This window comes from Myotis nattereri (assembly GCF_964212035.1).
Source record: "Myotis nattereri genome assembly, chromosome: 1".
Classification (NCBI taxonomy): domain Eukaryota; kingdom Metazoa; phylum Chordata; class Mammalia; order Chiroptera; family Vespertilionidae; genus Myotis; species Myotis nattereri.
Genome location: NC_138075.1, coordinates 52,172,026 through 52,196,534, shown reverse-complemented (window position 1 = coordinate 52,196,534; position 24,509 = coordinate 52,172,026). Strand labels below are relative to the sequence as shown.

General features: G+C 45.4%; 1 protein-coding gene across 2 annotated transcripts; it reads left to right on the top strand.

Moving 5' to 3' along the window:
- Positions 1–1,988: 1,988 nt before the first annotated feature.
- On the top strand, positions 1,989–23,687 carry CCNB2 (cyclin B2; the record flags this gene model as incomplete). Of its 2 annotated transcripts, XM_081099087.1 has the most annotated exons (9): positions 2,098–2,121; positions 4,800–4,928; positions 5,010–5,123; positions 14,373–14,543; positions 14,647–14,805; positions 16,323–16,559; positions 16,861–17,001; positions 22,054–22,164; positions 23,415–23,687. In XM_081099087.1, the coding sequence occupies 9 exons, from the start codon at positions 2,098–2,100 to the stop codon at positions 23,523–23,525; spliced, it is 1,197 nt and encodes a 398-aa protein (XP_080955213.1). In that variant the 3' UTR covers positions 23,526–23,687. The 2 variants fall into 2 exon arrangements, with proteins under 2 accessions (XP_080955214.1, XP_080955213.1); XM_081099088.1 differs by lacking the exon at positions 16,323–16,559 and having other exon boundaries at positions 1,989–2,121.
- Between the last annotated feature and the right edge of the window lie 822 nt (positions 23,688–24,509).

Sequence of the window (24,509 nt, the reverse complement as noted above, 5' to 3'; positions counted from 1 at the left end):
GCCATAACCTCCCCATTGGCCCTGCCCTGAGTGTGACAGTGGCGGTGCCCCAACCCCCTGATCGGCCCGGCTCTGTGGGTGATAGAGGGCGGCGCCCCAACCCCCTCATGGGCCCTGCTCTGTGCGTGACAGGGTACGGAGCTCCAACCCCCCTGGTGGGCCCTGCTCTGTGAGTGACAGGAGGCAGTGCCCCAACCCCCTGATTGGCCCTGCTCTGTGCATGACAGGGGGTGGCGCCGCAACCTCCCCATCGACCCTGCCTTGAGTGTGACAGGGAACAGTGCCCCAACCCCCCAATCGGCCCCTACCCTGAGCGTGACTGAGGGTGGCATCACAACCTCCCAGTCGCCCTGCTCTGTGCATGACAGGGGGTGGCACCCCAACTCCCCAATCGGCCCTGCTCTGAGCCGGACCAGGGGCTGCACCTAGGGATTGGGCCTGCCCTCTGCCACCCGGGAGCAGACCTAAGCCAGCAGGTCGTTATCTCTGGAGGGGTCCCAGACTGCGAGAGGGCACAGGCCGGGCTGAGAGACTCCCCCCTCCCCCACGAGTGCACAAATTTTTGTGCACTGGGCCTCTAGTATTATAATAATAAAGCAGAAATGTAATTTTACTCACAACCCCAGTGCATTAAACATCTATTTTCCTTCCCAAGAGTTTTTCTTATAGGACGATGGGTACACTAACATCTTGCTATGCTGCTTAGTAGCTGTAGTTATTCCTGTTTTATAAAAGAGGAAACAGGTTTAGAAATGTCAGATGCAAGGGCAAGGGAAGGAATTTAATACAGATCATTTAACTTCATTTAAGGCTTATTGGTACCCCAATAATAGAGAGGTAAACCATTTTTTATTTTATTATTATTATTTTTTAAATATATTTTATTGATTTTTTACAGAGAAGAACGGAGAGGGATAGAGAGTTAGAAACATCGACGAGAGAGAAACATTTAGCAGCTGCCTCCTGCACACTCCCCACTGGGGATGTGCCCGCAACCAAGGTGCATGCCCTTGACCAGAATCAAACCTGGGATCCTTGAGTCCAAAGGCCGATGCTCTATCCTAACTGAGCCAAACCAGTTAGGGCTAGAGAGATAAGAGTAGACTAGGTGTGATAGGAATTCTGGCTCAAATGCTTGATGATGCCTGTTTTCAGGAGTCATTGCACTACCTTTATTGTGGGCATTGGGCCTTTCTTTACCTCATCCTTCTCCCCCTTCCAGTTCTCACTTTTTTCTTTCCTGTTTTCCTGTCGTGACCTGATCCTCCTAGCCTTCTGCTCAAGGCTGGATCACACCTTCTTTTTCATTCTAAAGCATTCTGCACATCGTAGGATCACTTATTCAACGAAAATTGAGCACCAACCAAAACACATACCAAGCAATGGTAATAGGTGCCGGCAACAATGAAGATCTTACGTGAATCACAAATCACACCAATGGCATTTACCTTTTCTCCTTTTTGCCTCTCCTGGGAATCTTAGCTTTTGGATAAATGCCACAATTCCCACTCCCTTAGCACACGTCTGAGTCTCAACTACTTTATACCATGCAGCTCTGAGCCACCCAAGGGCGCCTGTTCACGAACCAAACCAACCCAACCTGAACTCCAACTCGAAATTTCCGGAAAAGGAATAAAGATCCGAAATGGCATTTTCAGGGTGCTCCCTAGAGCCAACTTCCGCCCACCCAGTACAAACGTAGAGAAACATCCGTAGCTAAGGCCTTACTAAAATTCAGAGAAGACGTCCTACGTCTGATTTCTCACTGAGACATTTAATTGTTTATCTAGGCGGCGGCGATTTTTTTTAAAAGACAGGCAGAAAAACAACCGGTTGTTATGACAAACGTCTGGAAAGTTCAGCCAATCAGCATGCGGGAACGCCTCCCGCTTAGCCAATGGGAAGAGCGCACCGTGCGTACGGCCGCCCAATGGGGGCGCGAGCGGCGCGGTATTTGAATCCTGGAGCTAGGCGACCTCGAAGATCCCAGCGGTGCGGGCTCAGAGTGCGGACCTAACGGCGCCGCGGACCCCTGTGCCCCCCACTCCCGCCGCGTCCCTCCTCGGGCGGCCGGCACGCCTGCCTGGCCGGTCCCTCATGGCGCTACTCCGACGCCCGACGGTGAGTGAGCCCGGCGACACCGACCCGGGCCGGGCTGCGGCCGCGCCGGCCCCTCGGCCGCGTCTCGCTTCTCTCCAACTCCGAGCTTCTGGGGAATAGGACGTCCCCACCGACCCCCGCTTTCCTCTCCTCCCGGCCCCCCGCTTCCCTTTCTAACCCCCCGCTTTCCCCCTCTTCCGGCTGCCCGCTGCCCCTGCGGCCTGTCCTGTTCCGCGGGCCTCTCCGGGCCTGGGCTCCGCAGGCCGGTTCCCCGCCCTGCGGGTCTCCGAGCTGGGGTGGGGGTGGGAAGGCCAGGCCAGCCCTGGGAGGTGGCACCTGTACCGGGAGCAGCCCGAGCCCGGGCCTGGCGCCCTGGGGCGACCCGAGTGCTCTTGGTTGCTAGAGAGCTATGGGAACACCCGCCTGGCGGATTTCCTCCCTCTGCTCGCAGACTCCTTACCAGCCAAGGGATCCGCGGGGGGGTGGGGAGAGGACGGGAAGAAATTCCGTCGTCAGTAGAGTGTTCTGAATGTTGGATCAAGCTTGACCCCACTGATTTCATCTTTGCAAAAATCCAAGTGTTGATGGTGTTTTGGAAGTTTTCCCTGCGGGCTTGAATTGTACTTGGATCTACTTTTCCTTTGCTGCTGATCTCCGGCCTCCTGGCTGTAAGGCTGGTTTTAAAAAGCTGGATAAAAATGTAGTGACATTACGGGCTTCCACCTTTAAAACGTTGGCAATTACTGTTAGAAAAATTGAACAGTATGACTTTTTTTTTTTAAACATGTTTTTATTGATTTCAGAGAGAAAGGGAGTGGGAAAGAAACATCAATGATAAGAATCATTGATGGGCTGGCTGCCTCCTGCACGCCCCCTACTGAGGGTGGAGCTGGAAACCCCGGTGGTGACCTTCGGGTTCATGGGTCAATGCTCAGCCACTGAGCCACACTGGTGACTTTGGAGAATCCTGATAAGTTGAATACATTCTGTTTTTACTTCCCGTCCTTTTGTGATCGAAGTCGAACTGATGAGTAATTTTTGTCTAATCTACCCCATAAAGTTCTTTTATAGTCAAATTCTTGAGTTTTCCCTTGCCCTCTCTGTCCTGGTAGGTCCATTCAAACCCCCTGTTGGGAGATTCTTTAAGATTAGGACTCCCAATTTTTGGGGACTAGGATGTGTTGTTTTTTTTTCTTGTGACATACTTTTCACTTCTATAATAAAATTAAGTTTTTTGGTTATGAATTGCTTTTCCTAGCAGGTTTTGTTTCTAAGCACATTTTGTCTAAAACAGGTTAAGGTCAACTAACAATTGTTATTTCATGCAATTCCAACTTTATGTGAATTTCAGAGCAAAACTATTTTACCCATGAAAACTATTTCCTTTCGAAGTAACCTTAACATAAGAGAGAGTCCATTCTATGGTAACCTCATTTTAAAAGGCTGTGTCTCTACAAGATAATGTCTACACAAGCACTTCTTATTTCTAGAATGGTATTCGAATCAAAGCTAGTTTAGGTTTTAAACAGCCTATTATAACTTTAAAAAAAATCCTCACTGGACAGAGAGAGAGAGAGAAAGAGAGAGAGAGAGAGAGAGAGAGAGAGAGAGAGAGAGAGAGAGAGAGAAAGAGAAACAGAAACATTGATATGCGAGAGAAACATTGATCGGTTGACTCCTGTGTGTAACTCTAACTGGGGATTGAACTCACAGCCTTTTGATGTACAGGATAATGCTCCTACCGAGCCACCCAACTGGGGCTTGTTATAACTTTTTAATATTGTGTCTTAATCACACTTGTTACTTATCTGTGTAAAGGAAGGTTTTTAAATACTGCAAGTAACCTTTCATAGATAGGGTTCTCTAACAAGTGACATGGGTGCTATATGAGAAATAGTCACTGATCTGTTAAGCTCCTAATGGGATTATTATAGACTAGAGGCCTGGTGCATGAAATTCATGCGGGGGTGGGGGTGTCCCTCAGCCTGGTCTGCAACCTCTCCAATCCGGGATCCCTCTTGCAATCCAGAACCACTAGCTTCTAAGTGCTCACCTGCCTGCCTGCCTGATGCCCCTAACTGCTCCCCTGCTGGCCTGATGGCCCTAACTGCTCTCCCCTCCTTGTATGATCCCCCTAACTGCCTATCTGCACTCCCCTCCTAGCCTGATCCCCCTAACTGCCTATCTGCTCTCCCCTCCTGGTCTAAACCCCCTAACTGCCCATCTGTTCTCCCTTCCTCTCCGTGCCTTCAGACCCTGAGCTCTCTCAGCTGAGGCCGCGCCCCCATCCTGATGCCCCCCATCCAGGCCGGGTGACGTGCCAGACCTGCGCATGCCTCTGCCCGGGGGTCTGCCCCCGGCAGCAGCCTCATGTCTCCGGTGGTGCAAGTCCCTGCCCCCATCCCTGCCCACCAGCTCCTGTGCACGCACAGCCTGTTCAATGGTTGTGACTGGGACACTGTTAGGACCAAGTAGCATATTACCGCTTTATATATATATAGATACGGTAGATGAGTGATCTGCCTAATGTAGAGTGATGTTATCAAACACAAATAGTATTTTCAGATTTCCTGAAATGTACTTTTTTCTCTTGCCAATAGATCTCAGCATATTAACCTTTCCTAAAGCAATTCTGAATTTGGTTATCTGACATTAGCCAAGTGCTTTCAGTTGTCTCAACTCTTTTTAAATTTTTTTAGGTGTCCACTGATTTGGAGAACATTGACACAGAAGTTAATTCTAAAGCGAAGAGTCATGTGACACTCCGGAGAGCAGTTTTAGAAGAAATTGGAAATAGAGTTACAACCAGAGCCACACAGGTAGCTAAGGTAACAACCTTGAGGACTGTATGGGCACCCACTGGAGCAACATTGTCTGTCCTGCCCTATTCACATATCTTTTCCTTGCAGAAAGCTTCAAACACCAAAGCACCTGTTCAACCCACCAAAACAACAAATGTCAACAAACAGCTGAAACCTGTTGCTTCTGTGAAACCAGTACAGATGAGAGTGTTGGCTCCAAAGGTAGGAAGTTCTGAATTTACAAACTTACTTCATGAAGTAGCCTGTTTTTGGCTAGGCTGCAAGGTGCCTTTTCTGCACTGCAACTTTTGAAGAACATTCACAGTGAGAGCTCTGCTTTGAAATAACATTGTAAGAAATGAATATATATATGCATTTTAGTGATGATACCATAATTTAATTTATGACCTTGAATAATAGCTAATTACACCTAAATAAATTTAGTGATCTCAGAGTGAAATTTGGTAGTTTTTGTTAAAATAATCGTAAGAATGAACTTGCCCATGAAGACTGTGGAAGCTCACAATTCTGTGACTGGTTAGCTCAGCCTGTTCCCCTTCCACCATGTTCAAGTTCATGTATGCTGTCATTCCTAGATTATATACACTCATGTGATTACCATGAGCTGGCTCTGTTGCAGGTGCTGAGAATACAACAATAACTACTTGGCTCTTTCCAGTTCAAAGATATGTATATATTGTATGAAGTTTTTCCAAATAAAACTGGTTAAATGAGAAATATATACATCGAACACTTACTATATGCATTCAGTTATATTAAGGCTGATAAAGGGGCATCTTTGCTTCACAAAGCTTGTATAGAAAGGGCATCGGTACCTGAAAATTAAATTAGTAATCTTAGGAAACGATCCTAGATGCACTTCATGGAATAAGTAAGCATTTGTAAGGATAAGGAGAAGCTGACAGGAAAAAGCACCTTTTGGGGGGAGGAGGGGAACAAAGCAGTAGCAAGAATCAAGGCACCAAATGTGTTTTGGGTAAGGAGTCTACAAGTCTAACTTGGGTCAGGAGGTTTGTGTGAGGAAGCAGAAGATAAAGTTGGGAGAAGGTTACAGTTGTATTTGAAGGCCTTGGAATTTAGATTTTTTTCCTGAAGGCAGTGATTTTTAACCTTTTTCATCTCATGGCACACAAAGTAATTACTAAAATTCTGCAGCACACCAAAAAATATATTTTTTTCTGATTTGACCAAAAAAAAAGGTATGATTTCGATTTATTCTATCAGGGAAAAGAACTCAGTGTCCCTGACTAGCCAGGTATTGTATGTTTTAAAAATTCCTGTGACACACCGGTTGAAAATCGCTGCTGTATGGCAATAAGGAATGTGAAGAGTTTTGAGGAGAAGGGAATGATGAAACTGGGTAGGGCTGGAGAAAGGACCATAAATTAGGGGGAATTGCAATTGTCTAAGCTGGAGCTGATGAGGGTCTTGAACCAACCTATACAGATGCTCAGAGACAACATCAAATGTGTCAGGATGTACTAGAACTCCTTTTGCAGACACATCCTGTATGTCGAAGGAATTCTTTGGATATGTTGCTTGGAGTGGAGGAGTGAGACCCTTAAGCACTGAGTAAGAAACCATCCTATCTAATAATAGACAAACATGGTAATTGACCGTACTTTTGCTACGCCTCCCATGGGCTAATCAGCACGATATGCAAATTAACCGATAACAAAGATGGCGAATTTGCATACTGCAGGCAGGGCGGGACAGTGCGATCCGCCCGCGCCGCTGCCTGCCCCGCCACCCGCCAGGCCTGCCATCCACGTGCGCGACCTGGCGGGCAGCGGAGCCTGCAGTTTGTGTGCGCGGCCCGGCGGCTGGTGGGGCGGGGCGCGGCGGATCACGTTCCACCTGCCCCGCCGCCCACCGGGCCTGCCGTGTGTGGTGGGCAGCGGGGCAGGACGGTGCGGCAGAGGGCCTGCCATTTGTGACCCAGCGCGGGATCTGGGCCTGCCATCTGCCACCCACGGAGCCGGCCTAAGCCAGCAGGTAGTTATCTCCCGAGGGGTCCCAGACTGTGAGAGGGCACAGGTCCCGCTGAGGGACACCCCTCACCCCCTCACTCCCCCCACCAGTGCACAAATTTTTGTGCACCGGGCCTCTAGTTTAGGAATAAATTAATAAAAAATAGGGCAGTCAGGAGAGAGAGGTAGCTTAGGGGAAGGTGTCTTGTTTGGCTTTAGATGTGTTGAGGTAACAGAAAGATATCCACTGGGAAATATAGTTAGAAATGGACCAGCAACATCAGAAGGAGGGACAGACTTGGGAAGCTTCTACCTGGAAGAGGTGGTGGCAAGATGTTGCTGTACATAAAACAAAAAAAGCTTCAAATCAAGAATATATAAAGCTCCGAACAAATACTCAAGATCAACCTACCCTTAATGGGCCTTTCCTGGGAGGTTGCCAATGGCCTCCTAAATGCCAGTCCCAGAGCAGCTTTTCAGACCTTGAGCTCTTGACTATTACTAAGCATTTATATGGGTGACTGTTTATGTGTTTCCTCCTGCACTACAGGAGGGCCATTTGTCAATATATTTTAGATGGCCGAAACCGGTTTGGCTCAGTGGATAGAGCGTCGGCCTGCGGACTGAAGGGTCCCAGGTTCGATTCCGGTCAGGGGCATGTACCTTGGCTGCGGGCACATCCCCAGTAGGAGATGTGCAGGAGGCAGCTGATCGATGTTTCTCTCTCATCGATGTTTCTAACTCTCTATCTCTCTCCCTTCCTCTCTGTAAAAAATCAATAAAATGTATTAAAAATATATATATATATATTTTAGATGGTTATTCTCCATACCTAGTAAATCTGTTTTTAAAAATTTATCCTAAAAAAATGGTCACAGAGACAGTAGAGGACTTTTAAGTAGTGTTGTAATGAATATCTCATAATAGAGACATATTCTCTATTAAGAGATCAGTTAAACCCATTCAATGAAATGCTGTGAATACCATGTTTTAATAGAATACTTAAAGATGTCAAAATGCATGTTACAGCCCTGGCTTGTGTGGCTCAATTGGTGAGGGGTCATCCTGTGCACAAAGGGTTGCCAGTTCAATTCCTGGTCAGGGCACATGCCCGTTGTGCACTTGGGGGTGTGCATGAGGCAGCAAATTGATGTTGCATTCTCACATTGATGTTTCTCTCCCTTCCTCTCAAAAGTCAATAAACTATTCTTTTTTGAAAAATGCATGTTACATTAGAAAACATTCAAATTATCACATATGATGCAATGAAACCCCAAATTTGCTTTTAAAAATGTTTTCATATGCAAAATATTGATGATACTTTTTAGTATTATGTTGGGCTTAAGATTGATTTTTATTTTCTTCCTTAAAATTGTCAGATTTTTTTCACCATAGATACATATTACTATTTGAATTGAAGAAGGAAAAAAGAACAAAAAAACAACAAACAAACAAAAAAAACAAAGAACCAAAAATATTGTGAACAAAACAAAGGAGAAATTTCCTTCAGAACTTCACTCTCTGAGTTCCCTTTTCTCCACATCTTGGCTGACTCCTTTTTCTCTAGCTTCCTGACAAAATTGAGGCCACTGTGTTTCAGATAAAGAATTATGGACCTGTAGCTCAGTTTATCTAAAAACCATTTCTGTGATTGAAACATGCTTCTAGTTTCAGAATACATGGGGGATTAATGAACAAGAATTGTTTCCAATTCAAAGGTACTTTTCTCTGAAGAAGAGTACAGGAGTGACCATGACATTTACAATGTAGGGAAGCCACACCTGGCAGGGTAGCCCCTCTGCTCGCCTGTCTCCCATCAGCCCTCTAGCTTTTGCTCTGTCCTCTGCTCCATCTGCAGAGTCACTGTTGCTCCGTACAGGTGTTTAAAATGCCTGTCCCTATAGCTGCTTAAAATGCCAGTGAAGCACAGGGTGTATAACAGCAGTGAGCCCTTCCATTCCATTCCACAGCATATTACATTCCCTAAAGCTAATCAGGGTAACTGATTTCACCTTTCTACAGTTGTGTGTGCCTATGTATTCATGAGTACACAGTCTCTGCTACAAATTGGGAACTGATCAGAATCAAGTTTTACTTGGAGTCTTTCCTTGTTGCACTTAATTGACATTGATTTATGATGTTTGGCATCATAAATTTAATAAATGAAGAAACTCTGGCCTGGCCAGTGTAGTTCAGTGGTTGAGTGTCAACCTATGAACCTGGAGGTCACAGTTTGATTCCCAGTCGGGGCACATGCCTGGGTTGTGGGCTTGACCCCCCCCCATTGTTGGGTGTGCAGGGAGCAGCCGATCAATGATTCTCTCTCATCATTGATGTTTCTATCCCTCTTCCCTCTGAAACCAATAAAAACATATTTTTTTTTTTAAAAAGAAGAAACTCTTTTACTAAGATTTGTGTAAATACCTATATATTTGCCCATCAGTATTAATTGTTCTCTTAACAGACACAACTCACTCAATGTCGGTACTTGGAGAATTTCAGTAGCCTTGACTCACACTTCACCCAGCTCATAATCAAACAGAAGTTCAAGTTCAGCAAAATCTCACATCTTCATTGTTTCTGATTGACTTTTCAGTTGTCTCTGACAGTTCACATAACTCATTTGTTCGTCTGACTTGAAGGTTTTAATTCTTTAGGCTGATTTTGTCATTCAGAGGTTTGTGCTGCATAACTAGCTGATACAGTTTTTTATTTTACATGCAGTAGCCCTGGGCAGAGGGCCCAACACTTAGTTTATAGGGCTTAGGCTACTACTTGCATGATGAGTGGGATCTTAAGAAAGATCTACACTAATAAAAGAGAAACATGGTAATTGGTGTACGACCGCTACCCTTTTCATTGGCTAATCAGCGAGATATGCAAATTAACTGTCAGCCAAGATGGCGGGGCAGCCAGGCAGCTTGAAACTAACATGAGGCTTGCTTGCCTCAGTGACGGAGGAAACCAACGTTCCCTGCCTGCGACTGCAGGCCTCTGAGCCTGCAGTTTCAAACATTGTAACAAATACCACCGGATTTCAGCCAGCAGATTCGCAACATTGTATGCAAAGGCAGAAACCTACTTTCAGGAGCGGAGGCCTAAGAGCTGGAGCCAAGCCTCAAGCTAAAGCTGGCTCAGAATAAAAAAAAAAAAAAAAAAAGGAAAAAAGGAGCGTTTGGGAGTTCAGTCACCCCCAGCCTGAAAACAGCCCTCAGCCCCTCACCCAGACTGGCCAGTCACCCCAGTGGGGACCCCCACCCTGAAGGGTGTGTGACCAGCTGCAAACAGCCATCATCCCCTCACCCAGGCTGGCCAGGCACCCCAGTGGGGACCCCCACCCTGATCCAGGACACCCTTCAGGGCAAACCAGCCGGCAACTACCCATGCACCAGGCTTTTATCCTATATAGTAAAAGGGTAATATGCCTCCCAGCACCGGGATCAGCATGACAGGGGGCAGCGCCCAAACACCCTGATCGGCCCTGCTCTGTGTGTGTCAGGGTGCGGCACCCCAACCCCCCGCCCCCCTCTGGGCCCTGCTCTGTGTATGACGGGGTAGAGCCATAACCTCCCCATCAGCCCTGCCCTGAGTGTGACAGTGGCGGTGCCCCAACCCCCTGATCGGCCCTGCTCTGTGGGTGATAGAGGGCGGTACCCCAACCCCCCCGCCCCCCCACGGGCCCTGCTCTGTGTGTGATGGGGTAGAGCCATAACCTCCCCATCAGCCCTGCCCTGAGTGTGACAGTGGCGGCGCCCCAATCCCCTGATTGGCCCTGCTCTGTGGGTGATAGAGGGCGGCGCCCCAACCCACTGATCTGTCCTGCTCTGTGTGTGACAGGGGACGGTGCTCCAACTCCCCTATCGGACCTACTCTGTGAGTGACGGGGGGAGCTCCTCAACCCCCTGATGGGCCCTGCTCTGTGCATGACAGGGTACGGAGCCCCAACCCCCCTGATGGGCCCTGCTCTGTGTGTGACAGGGGGTGGTGCCCCAACCCCCCAATCGGCCCTGCTCTGAGCCCGACCAGGCGCTGCACCTAGGGATTGGGCCTGCCCTCTGCCACCCGGGAGCAGGCCTAAGCCAGCAGGTCGTTATCTCCCAAGGGGTCCCAGACTGCTAGAGGGCACAGGCCGGGCTGAGGGGACCCCCCCCTTCCCCCCGAGTGCACAAATTTTTGTGCACCGGGCCTCTAGTTTTAGAATAATTAAGCTGGAGTCCAAAAGGAATGCTTTTAGAAAATTATGCTGGGGATATGGGGATATAGCTAAACTCAGGTGTACTTCTGAACAGACATGAGTAAACATTTCAAGCTGCTGAGGCAGCACATGACGGTACAGTGGGGCCGTGACTTACGAGTGTCCCCACTAACGAGTTTTTTGAGATACCAGCTGTCTCTCAGCTGATTTTTTGCATTGAGTTGATAGAGTAATTTGAATTAACGAGCTTCTTAATGAGCTCCTTAACAACCTGGGTCTCAAAGTCAAGGCCCCACTGTAATCTCTGCTTCCTTAAACCAGCTTCCTGGAACTGACTGCCCTCCCTGGGGAGAGTGAAAATGCTTATCCTTGAAAAAGGTGACCTTACACTGAAGCTGCATGTGCTTATTAAAATGTGCATTCTATTCCAGTCACTCTTGCTCAGTTCCTTCAGTGAGTTCAGTTGCCTTAGGATAAATCTAAACTCCTTAGTTAGATTCTTGCTCACCTTTCCAGCACATCTTTGCATTCCTCACGTGCTACCTCCCACCATCCCAAATCAGTGTGTAGTCCCCACACTTGCCTTTATCTCTTGGCTTCCCCTGGGACTTTGTACTGGTGTACCTTTTCCCTACTCATTTTCCTGAAGGTCTTCCCCTCTCTGGTCACTGTCCCTAGGTTTCTCCCTGGTACCTCAAGTAGCATTTCTTATTTATTCTAGCCCCTTGGAATTCTTATATTCTTGAATAAATGTCGTGCCTACCAGAATACCTCTTATTCTCCTGGCCCTTTCTTGGTTTAATAACTTTGATTTAAGAGGGAAGGGCCTGTTTCGAATTGCTATGTATATCTTGTTGGTAATGTTTTATCCTTTTCTAAGATTGGAAACTATAATCATTGAGCTTTAATGTAAATCAAAATTGTTTATTATATAGCATTCTCTTTCTATATTTATTACTTTAATACGTATTCTTTACAGCCTACCAATTCTGTTAGGTTTTACTTTGAGAAGTACCTCTCATTCTTTTAAAAGGTAATGGTTTATTTATACTTCATTACTAAACACTTGCTTTAACTTAATGTATTTTTAATGTGTGATTTGAAAAAAAAACACCCCATCAATATAAGAAAATAATTAGTGGGTGTATACTTGCTCGGTCTTTGCTCCCTCCTCCTATTTTATTCATAGGCTGGAATGTGCTTTTCTGCTTTTTAGTTTCCAAACATTTTCTCAGTTCAGAATAAATTAATTGGCGAGAAGAAAGCATTACACTGGCAGAAGAGGCTACTGCTAAAGTGAACTGTCAGCTGGAGGAATCTCTGAACCTAGGTGTCTAAGCTTCTTTCAATAAATATTCATCAAGCACCTACTCTATGTTAGGGATGACATAAGTATTTGAGATACCTAGTGAACAAATCAATTTAAATAAATGTAGGGTTATAGAGCTCACATTCCAGGAGAGGTAGAAAGAAAATAATACATACCATACATACGTAAACTCTGTAATATATTAGGTGGTTATAGGTTACATGGGAAAAACACACTAAGAGAAATGAAACACATGTGGTGGGAATAAGAAGCAGATGACCATTTTAAGTAGAAGTCAGGAGAGATCTCAATGAGAAGGTAACATTTAAACAAAACTTGAAGAAGTTGAGGGAGTTACCCATCGAATACAGGAACAAGCGCATTCTGGGAAGTGGGAGCCTGTTTGCAGTGGGGGAGGCTAGTAGGTTGGAGTGAAGCAAACTAAGGGAGAGGAGCAGGAGACTGGTCAGCAGGGAACAGGAAGATCAGATCCTGCAGAGCCTGTAAGCCATTGTGAAGACTTAGGGTTTCACTTTGAGTAAATTAGAGAATTTTAAAGGGGAGTATATCTCTAAAGACTTCATCTACTACATCATGAGTTATTCACCTGAAATTTGTTGTTTTGGCTTTAACATATTTTATTGATTGACTAGAGGCCCGGTGCACAAAAATTTGTGCACTCGGTGGTGTTGGGGGGGGAGGTCCCTCCGTCAGGCCTGTACCCTCTCGCCGTCTGGGACCCCTCGGGGGATGACCACCTGCTGGCTTAGGCCCGCTCCCCGGGGGATTGGGCCTAAGATGGCAATCAGACATCCCTCTGGCAGCCCGGCAGCCCTCGGGGCATGTCTACTTGCCAGCGGGGAGCAGACCTAAGCTGCAGTCTGATGTCCTTAGCGCTGCTGAGGAGGCAGGAGAGGCTCCCACCACCACCGCTGTACTGGCAGCGCAGCCATCAGCCTGGCTTGTGGCTGAGCAGAGCTCCCCCATGTGGGAGCGCATTGACCACCAGAGGGCAGCTCCTGCATTGAGTGTCTGCCTCCTGGTGGTCAGTGTGTGTCATAGTGACCAGTCATTCCCAGTCTTTCTGCTGTTAGGGTCAGTTTGCATATTACCCTTTTACTATATAGGATAGTGGCCTGGTGCATGGGTGGGGGCCGGCTGGTTTGCCCTGAAGGGTGTCCCGGATCAGGGTGGGGGTCCCGCTGGGGTGCCTGGCCAGCCTGGATGAGGGGCTGATGGCTGTTTTCAGGCTGCCCGCACCCTCTTCAGGGTGGAGGTCCCCACTGGGGTGCCTGGCCAGCCTGGATGAGGAGCTGAGGGTTTTCAGGCTGGTCCAGCCCACCAGCAACTGAAGCTCTCAGCCTCTCCTTTTTTTTTTTTTTTCAAATTCTGGGATTTATTTACCTTCTATAATTGAAACTTTGTTGCCACTCCAGCTCCGAGGCCACGACCTGCTGAAAGCAGGTATCTGGGGTTTGTTTAGCTTCTATAATTGCAACGTTGTTGCTTAGAGTGGAGCTCAGAGCCTGGCCGCAGCAGGGAGGAAGCTTGGCTTCCTCCATCTCTGGAGCAAGCAAGCCTCCTGCTCGCTTCAGCTGCGTGGCTGCTGGCCGCCATCTTTGTTGGCCGTTAATTTGCATATCTCGCTGATTAGCCAATGGGAAGTGTAGCGGAGGTACAGTTAATTTCAGTCTTTGTCTATTATTAGATAGGATTGCTTGACTTTAGAGATATGTGACAGAGACAGAGTGAAACATCGATTTGTTGTTCCACTTATTTATGCATTCATTGGTTGCTCCTTGTATGTGCCCTGACTGGGGATAGAAGTTGAAATGTTGGCGTATTGGGATGATGCTCTAACCAACTAATCTACCTGGCCAGGGTTATATGATACTTTTAAACCAATTAGCTCTGCATGTATTTGATGAAGGCTGCTCCTAAAGTGGTAATACATGCACTTTAATTTGCCAATGTAGGAGCCTTATCCTGCACCTGAGGATATCTCCATGAAGGAAGAGAACCTCTGTCAAGCTTTCTCTGATGCTTTGCTCTGCAAGATTGAAGATATTGATAATGAAGATTGGGAGAACCCTCAGCTCTGCAGCGACTACGTTAAGGATATCTATCAGTATCTGAGACAGCTTGAGGTGAGTGGTCCTTTGTGTTTTGGTTGTGTAAACAGTGTCGAATGTACTACACAGCTGGGAAGGAAACGAGTTCAGCTCTTTAAACCTTTAATTCTCCCAACAGGTTCTGCAAACCATAAGTCCACATTTCTTAGAAGGAAGAGATATAAATGGACGCATGCGTGCCATCCTGGTGGATTGGCTGGTACAGGTCCATTCCAAGTTTAGGCTGCTGCAGGAGACCCTCTACATGTGCGTCGCCATTATGGATCGATTTTTACAGGTAAGTGTGGCTGCGGGGACTTCGTACCAGGGGTTCACAGAACATTGCGTTTATGGGATGTCAAAGTGTGGTAGCTTTGAAGAAAAGACCAAAAGCCAATTTATGAGAAGCCAGAGAACTTCAGGGGCTAGAATGGGAAGCTCTCCAAGTGTGTCAAACCTCTGGTGGTTCTGAGCAATGGGGGGTATTTTAGTTCGGCCAGCCTGCTGAACAGGCTGGGGGAAGTACGGCATTGCCTCAGTCACTCCTGAAGGAGCTGTGCCAGCAGATGGTCTGCAGTCAGTCTGAAGCCTGTGGGGCCTGTGATGTTGGCTTTCCTGGCCTGCTTGCAGTTTCCATAGTACAGTATTCTTTGGTGAGCTTCCTCTGAAAAGAGGAGTTTGGTTAGAGAACTTGAAAGTTTCCAGCCAGGTGTGACATTGAATCATGGTAGAAGTGGAGGAGGCAGAATTTTTTTTTTTTTTTAGAATTTTTTATAAAAGCGGGGTATGTGGGGGGAGTGTATTAGAATGAAATCTCAAGTAAGGACTGTAAGAAATTAAGGTGAGAGGCAGAGTGATCATCAAAATATTTATCAGTTGGTAACTCAAAAACACCAACCACTTAGAAGAAATTCCAGACATAAACCATGAGTGTGTAATCTACCAAACAGTAGCCTTGCAGATATGATTTATTTATGTAAAGTCAACGTTTATGATACAGGTTTAGGTCAAGTATAAACAATAAAACAATAACTGTGTTTATAATTAATGACCCTAAGATACTACAAAATCCTAAGAAACCATAGTGGTTTTCATTATATAAGTGATTTACATTATACAGTCATATTTTTGGTAGTTTTCAGTAATTAGAGTTGAAGCAAGAAAAGCAAAGTCTCAGTTTTATTTGTTTTTGTTTTTCTAAGGAATTAAGGGGGGCTCTTATACCCTAGACTGAGATTTTCACTGACTATGAAACGTCTATGAAAGATTCTTCAGACTGAATAAAGAGTATACTTTTGGTGAGGATGACAGAAACATTGAAGAATCTCCTTCCTTGTCCCCAGGAGGCTGTTGAATTCCTGCTTTTTGGCTTGGCCTTGTGCTGATTCGGACCATGTTGAGTGTCACGTTGGGGCTTCCCTAGGCACTCCAGCCAGGACAGCGGGCATGGAGCAGTGACTGGGAGCTTCATTGTCATGCATAATTCTTCTCCACTCAGCAATTGAGTCCTCTTGGACTGGTGTCTGAATCTCTTATCAGACCATCTGTTTTTACGTTGGGGAAAATACATATTTCATAGGGTTTTTGATTCGATGAGGTGATTGTTAGAATCTTAGCATTGCGCCTGGCATGTCGTGAGTACTCAGTAACAGACAGCTGCTGTGAGCAGTGGTGGTACCGGCTGTTAACATTTAGGCCTCTGATGTGAGAGAGTCGATGTGCACATCTCCAGGACTCGGTTCCCTCTCACTCTCTTAGACCCAGATTTCCAGTCTTCTTGTTAGGTATGACTTGGACACATTCTTCTCCAATTAGGTCCAGCCAGTCTCTCGTAAGAAGCTTCAACTGGTTGGGATTACAGCTTTGCTTTTGGCCTCCAAGTATGAGGAAATGTTTTCTCCAAATATAGAAGACTTCGTTTACATCACAGACAATGCGTATACCAGTTCCCAAATCCGAGAAATGGAAGCTCTAATTTTGAAAGAACTGAAATTTGAGTTGGGTCGGCCTTTACCACTACATTTTTTAAGGCGGGCATCCAAAGCTGGGGAGGTAAGTGCCTCCAATTCTGTAGGAGACTTTATTTTGCTGCTTGTTGTCTCAACCCAGAAACATTGATCCAATTAAAGTGAAACTTATGAATTTATAGGATACATCTTTTAGATAAGTCCCAATACTTATTCTATCAGCTCTTAAGAGAAATGACCTCACATTCTGTGTTTGACATACTGTGGAGTAGAATGGTTCCTGGGAAGGAAAAATGAGTTTAGTGGATTTGTGTTCTTAGTCCTCCATCCAGAAATTTGCAAGATAATAACTGTGCTCCTTCCTGTCTCTGGCTGTTCTTTCGTAGGTTGATGTTGAGCAGCACACGTTAGCCAAATATTTGATGGAACTGACTCTCATCGACTACGACATGGTGCATTATCACCCTTCCAGGGTGGCAGCGGCTGCTTCCTGCCTGTCCCAGAAGGTTCTAGGCCAAGGAAAATGGGTGAGTATTGGATTTAAGAAGAAATTTGTCAAGTCATATTGTAGGACCTCTTGACAGGAAAGGCATTAGCATTTTTATAATTCTGTCCTTCAGCAGTTGTTAAGAGTCCAAAGGCATAAAAAAAGCTGTTGGAATGATCCAGATGGAGAGAGGTGATGACACCATGGTACACATGTGTTACAGAGTCATAAAGAATGAGGACGGCCCTGGCCAGTTTGTTCAGGTTAGAGCATCAACCCTAGGACTGAAAGGTCTTAGGTTCGATTCCTGGTCAAGGGCATGTACCTCAGTTGCAGATTCAATTCCCAGCCCTGGTCGGGGTGTGAGTAGGAGGCAACCAACTGATTTGTCTCTCTCACATGGGTGTTTCTCTCTCCCTCCCTCCTTCCCTTCCTCCCTCCCTCCCTCCCAACCTTTTCTTCCACATTCTCTAAAAATCAGTAGAAAAAATATCTTCACTCCTAGGGTGAGGATTAAGAAAACAAATAAGGAAGACCACCAAGAACTAATAGGCTAAGATTTCTTGGATATTTTGTTAAGTGAAACAAGCAAATTGTGAAGCACACAAGACAAAGCAAGGCCAAAGCCCAGCTGATTCGCCAGTACAGATAAAATGAGCCACTTTTAGATTCATACAAGGAGACAAAGATGCTAGCTCCTCAGGTCCTTGTCTCACTTGCCAAAGAGAACAACATTGAAACAAAAGGGACTGAATGACTGCAGTGCAGGGCATGGGATGCCCTTTGTGCAGGAGCCTCTTCTAGACTGCCACCAAGCAGTTGTATAGTCTGTAGCTGAACCTGAGAGCAGCAGAGAAGAGCCTCCTCAGAAGCAGGAGGTGATGAGAAATGGTCTCCTAACACCTCCTAGGGGAGATAGGGAGGTGAGTGGGAGCTGGCTTAGAGGCAGCTCCTCCCACGCTGGCTAGCCCCTCCTTCCGGGAGGGTCACGAGACAGATAAGCCGTGGCTCAGGCCTCTGCCAGCACGGCCTATGTGGATACATGCAAGATACCAAGGCATCATGGCAGAGCTGCTTCCTCCATACAAGTGTGTATAGTTAACACTTTATGTAAGAAAGAAGGGCAGTAAGAGAGTATATGTATGTGTGTTTATGTATTTGCTAAGTTTTAAAAAAATGAAGGAAGACCAAAAAGGAGTGTAGATGGATACCCATTGACTTAGGTGGGAACAGGGGAGAAGGTGGAGGATGGGAGCAGGACTTCTGGCTATAATTTTTATTAACTTGTATACAATATAATGTAACTTTTTAACTTTTGAACAGTGGAAATGTTTTATGCAAACCATAAAATGGAATTAAGCAGAAACAATTTCACTATCAAATTGATAATAGAACATAGATAGGGAAGAATTAATTCAAATGACTTTTGAACACAGCATTCTGACTATGCATCCTTAGTGGGATTTGAAGTTAGACAAAACAAAGGACCAAAAAAGGCAACATACTTACAGTTTACTTAGGAAGTTTGTTAATAATCTGTTATTATAATTCTGAAACTATTTATGTATTGTAGGATAAATAAATAAACATTTAAATTATTAAGGATTTAAAATGTTCACTATAAGTAGAAAGAGAAAATATTGTTAGTAATTAAACACAAAAGGGAAAACCCTATAACATTAAATCTGTTTTGGAAATGTCAGTAAATGCATAATGAAGGGGCCGAGAAACAATGGCCACCCAGTAGCAGTCAACATACCTAGTAGCCACATCTTTTTTTTTTTTTTTTAATTTGATACTTTAAAAAAAAACATATATTTTATTGATTTTTTACAGAGAGGAAGGGAGAGGGATAGAGAGTTAGAAACATCGATGAGAGAGAAACATTGATCAGCTGCCTCCTGCACACCCCCTACTGGGGATGTGCCTGCAACCAAGGTACATGCCCTTAACTGGAATCGAACCTGGGACCTTTCAGTCCACAGGCCGATGCTCTATCCATTGAACCAAACCAGTTACAGGCCTAGTAGCCACATCTTGAATACAACTATGGCTCCTTTAAGAAGGCTGATTTCAGGGCTGTGGCAGGAGAAGTACAAGATGAGCAAGATAGCAAGCAAAGATCAGTGCAGTGGGTCACATCAAAAGGAAATGGGAACTGGCTTCAAAAGGCTTTTCTGACAAAATTTGAGCATGACAAGGAATAGTGAAAGTAATAGATTATAATACATTTCAAAAATTCACAAGTCCATAATGAAAAGAAGGAAAGAAAAATGGAAAGGAAAGGAAACAGGCCCTCGCCAGATAGCTCAGTTGGTTAGAGCATCACCCCAGTACGCCAAGGTTGCAGGTTCAATCCCTAGTCAGGGCACGTACAAGAATCAACCAAGGAATGCATAAGTAAGCGAAACAACAAATCAGTGTTTCTCTCTCTCCCTCTCTCCCTCTCCCTCTTTCTCTTTCTCTCTCAAACCAATCAATAAGTAAAAAATTTTAAAAATAAAGATAAGGAGGAAGAAGATAGGAAGAGAGAGAGAAAGAAAGGGGCGGCTTTTTTATAATCAATCAAAAGCCAGCTATTTACAGTGGAAAGAATGGTAGAATTAGAAATGAACCAATGTAATGCATCAATTGATACTTATGTCATTAGGTGAAATTTTTGGGCATGAGATCCACATGGTCTCAAAATATCACCTCACAGATACGTAGTAATACTGAAGAAAAACTGTACCTTTACGATGGAGAAGTTTTATATATATACTAGAGGCCAAATGCACGAAATTCATGAAAGAGTAGGCCTTCCCCCCGGTTAGGTTGAAACGGCCCCAATGAGGTCGGGATGGCCCCGGTGAGGTTGAAACTGCCCCGGTGAGGTCAGGACGGTCCAGGTTAGGTTGCAATGGCCCCGGTGAGGTCAGGACGGCCCCCGTGAGGTTGAAGCGGCCCCAGTGAGGTCGAGACGGCCCTGGTGAGGTTGAAACGGCCCTGGTGAGGCTGAGACGGCTCCAGTGAGGTTGGGACAGATAATGGGGACCAGTATAGACTGATGAACAGGGGTAGATGCAGAGGCAGAGCAACATTGAACAGACTGTCAAACTACAGTGCGAAGCCTGGGGAAGGTTTGAGGGGGGCGGGGATTAAGAGATCAATTGAAGGACTTATATGCATGCATATAAGATTCACCAATGGACACAAGACACCGGGGCTGTAGGGGCCGGGGGAATGTCAAGTGGGGGGAAAAAAGGAGACATATGTAATACTCTTTGTAATACTTTAAGAAATAAAAATTATGAGAAGGTAAAAAAAAAAAAAAAAAAATGAGTAGGCCTTCCTACCCCCGGCTGCTGGCACCAGCTTCCCTCTGGCACCCAGGACCCAGGCTTCCCTCTGGCTATTGGCACCCAGGCCCCAGGCCTCCCTTGCAGAGGGAGGCCCTGCCCACCTGCTGTAGCCCACCAGTCGGTGGCCTGGGCCTCCCTCTGCGGGGCGATCATGGGGCGATGGCCGGCCCCCCAACCAATTGCATCACACCCGCCTTGGCTGGCCTGGCGCCAGTGTGTGTCATAGCAAGGGTGGTCATCCAGATGGTTGTTCTGCTGTTCAGCCATTCAGTTGATTTGCATATATACGTAGGATAAGTGTGTGTGTGTGTATATATATGTACATATATATATATGTATATTGTGTATACACACACACATAAAATTTTTATATAATATACATGGTGAGGTGAAAGGTTTACAATTATGAGTATGCAAAACAGTTTATTCTTGTATTAGTATTAATTATTGTATTATTTTCCAAACAATACAATTGCATATATATATAGGGTATCCCCCCAAAAATGCATACATACTTTAACAGCCGATAGCTACTAAATGAAAATGAAATGTATTTTAATAAACACTGCCTTTATAATTATTCAAAGTCTGTGTATACATTTTTTGGCACACGCTGAAATACTTTTTGTTGTACTATTTAAAGGTGAGTTGCAGACACCATGATAAAGTGGCAAAATGTCAATCGATGAATCTACACAAAGGATATAAGATGTTCATTATATTATTCTTTTAGTTTTTCTGTAGATTTGAGATTTTTTGAAATAAAAAGCTTAAGGTAAAGAGGCCACTGGTATATGAATGGTACATAGTTCTGGTACCAATGGCTCATTTTAGCCAAATTACATTACTCTCAGACATGCTTCCTTAGGCTCTAAACCTACTAACTACAGGTCTCCCTGTTTTCTGGGAATTGACTTCATAGTACCAATAGTTGTGTGTTACTTCAGGATTCGCTCCTATTCAGTTCTTTTTATTCTTTAATCTTTTTTAGTAGTAAGATGTGGTTTATTTTTCCCAATTACATTGTACCTGTGAAAGAGATGTACTTCAGCTTTTAGTATTTATCACAGAACTGAAATAAAGTCAGGTTACATATCTTCAAACATGAAGTCTTTTTTTTTTAATTTTTTTTTTATGAAGTCTTATTATTATCATTCAACACTGTCTTTTGCTTGAATTTTGTTCTCTGGGAGGCTGGGTATGGAGGATTCTCTGAGCGCTCGCTGTTCTCCAGGGCTTGTGAGAGTCCTGGGTGGCCTTTGCTCTTCCCGATTCAGTAAATTAGATGCTGCCTATGGCCTAGCTGTTGTCTGACTGACAATATGGCTCTTGAGCTCCCCGCCAGCCACTGCCATGCTGGGCTTTGATGGGGGGTATGTGACATGCCCTAGTCCCAGGTTTCTGCCGTAATTGTGACAGGCGTTCCTTTGTGGGTTTTGTTTGTCCTCTGCCCCACTTGCCATTCCCTTTCAGTGTGGTGAGAGGGGTAAGCAAGAAGCTTTGTTACATGAAGTACCCTACTTACCCTGTGGAACCTTCTTTAAAAAGATGATGATAGGGGAACTTTGACTTGATTTAGCGGAGAGCCGCACAACATCCTGGCTTAGTCCTGGCTGCTCTGCTGGGACCAGGAGGGACGTTTGTTCTTTTACAGCTTTTACACAGAAATGTCAGCATGTGTAAGACGGCAGTGGGCCTCCTTGTAAAGAAGTGGAGGCTTTATCATGCCCCTCTCTTGCGTTGTGTTCCAGAACTTAAAGCAGCAGTATTACACTGGATACACGGAGAACGAGGTGTTGGAAGTCATGCAGCACATGGCCAAAAATGTAGTGAGAGTAAACGAAAACCTGACGAAGTTCATCGTAAGTACTCCTTGCTAAGCTGTGAAAGGTATTTGACCGTGGACTTTGCATATGAGAGTATGTGTATCTCTTTGTTTGTGTTTTCATGTAAATATATTGGCATAATGGTGAGAGTTTGTTTTAGCACAAGCTCTCTATTTTTCTAGTACACAGTGGATGGAGCATACTGATAAATGCTGAAAGCAGTTTTGGACTGCCATGCGTCCAAAATGGAAACCATCCCCATTCCATATGCGCTGGAATATTTACGAATTTAAGTTATCATAATTTTTTTTACAAACCTAGAGATGTCACTAACAAGTCTGATTTTAAAATTGGGCGACCAGAGTTGATATGCAAGGTTTGTGGCTACAGAAGCACTTGGTGTGTGGGGAAGGTCTATAGATGCTGATGGCGTGCAAAGGGTTAAAACAGGCCAACGATGCCCAGGCCCAGATTAGTCATCCAGGCAGCCATCTGTTCAACAGACGTATCCACGCCTGTCCCAGTGCCCCGTGGGCTCAGCCAGCAGGGAGCGCTGGTCGGCGGGTGGTCGGAACAGCAGGGGCCCACCTCAGATGGCCCAGAGGAAGGCTTGGGTATCTGGGTGATGTTGCTCAGGGCCTTTGTCCAGGATCCTTTGGGACAATGATGAAAGGCACCTGCCTAGCGAGCATGTGAAGGAGGGGCAAGAAGCCCATTCGGGAAGCGTCCCGTGTGGCCCCCCCGAGAGAAGGAGCCCGGGGAGATTGGGGCTGCCCTGTGCTTGTATGACACAGAATGTCAGCTTCACAGAGAGTGAGGCATTTGTACCTCACACCCGGGTTTGCTTTCTTACGTGTAGCTTCAGCACGATAGCACACAGTGGAAGCATAATGTTTAAGTCCTGAGGGTGTTGTCTGGGCTCTGCTAAGCACAATCGCCACTCAATGTTTATTGCCAGGTATTGCTGCCAGGCCTGGCCATCCTGTTATATCCTGATGGTACTTAGGTACAATAAGCACAGCTTCCACCTCCCACCCCTCTGGTATGGAGCCTGCGCCTTGGAGCTGGAAGTCATTTGGTACTACCAGCTGGGCCTGCTCCATTACTTGGCATGGAAGGAAGTTGTCAGGCACAACACAGTGTGGCCTCAGAGCACTTGCTGGCATCACCCTACCACCTGAGATTGTGGGTCTGGCCCTTCAGTACTTGTAAATTAGACTAGGGACAAGGTGTCAGGGGACGGAAGGGGGTCCTGATGTATCCTTAACCACAGATGACTTCTGCAGGCCATCAAGAATAAGTATGCAAGCAGCAAACTCCTGAAGATCAGCACGATTCCTCAGCTGAACTCAAAAGCCATTAAAGCGCTCGCCCTCCCTCTGATGGGGCAGTCCTAGGCCCCGGTGCTCGGGAAGGTGCTTCGTCTGGCCCTTTCTCTTGCTCATTTGGAACTCGTGACTTTGTATGTAATTCTTTGGTCTACTCCATGAAACCTCTTCTCAGACCTATTTTCTAACTATATATTGAGGAAAAATAAAGCTATTGATTTTTCTTAAGGTATCCTGTGTGCATTTGTGCATTCTATACTGAATAAGTCAGATACTTGCTTTGACTAATTTCTCTTTGAGCTATATGCATACAAATTATTGCCTTCATAGCTTTGGGAACGACCTTCCTACCATTTTTCTCAAATGGAAAATCTAGAATTTGGCTTTAGTGATTGCCTACTGATTCCTAAACTTCCTGAATATGAAAAGATTGATTCATTATGAAAATTTAAAAGGAGAGGCTAATCATGGCTATTCCCTTTCTAGAACCTACTCAATTATTCTCTTAATTCCCATACAGAACACTTGGCCCACTGGAACTGTGACTACCACAGTAACCATCACAATGGGTCTCAATCTCACAGGCTCACTGAGACTGGGAATAGCAGCCCAAAGGGGCCTGTGACATCCTGTTAAAGTAGAAACTTGGGATGCAGTTTCCTGTTGTGCTGTTTCAACTACATTATGGGTTACTTTTTTTTTTTCAGCAGGCATGTGATCACATTCAACATTGTTTTCTAAGGGAGAATGCATTCTCAGTTTCCAACCACTAACTTAAAAAACAAAACCCTCCTAAAATAAATGTGTCTCTTATAGCAATAACTTCCCAAACTATTAGTTCAACAAGATGTTAATTGGACTTTTGAGAAAAAGGAGTTAGTCATACATTTGGGAAACATCACAAATGCATGTGAGATTCTTAAAGATTCTGAGGTGCTTCAGTAACTAAACTCATTTCACTCAGTGTTTTGGAACCTGGATGTGGCTACAAGCTGCCTTCTACATTACATGACAGCGAAGCCCACAGGTGCCTGGTTCTGTGACTGGCTCTGA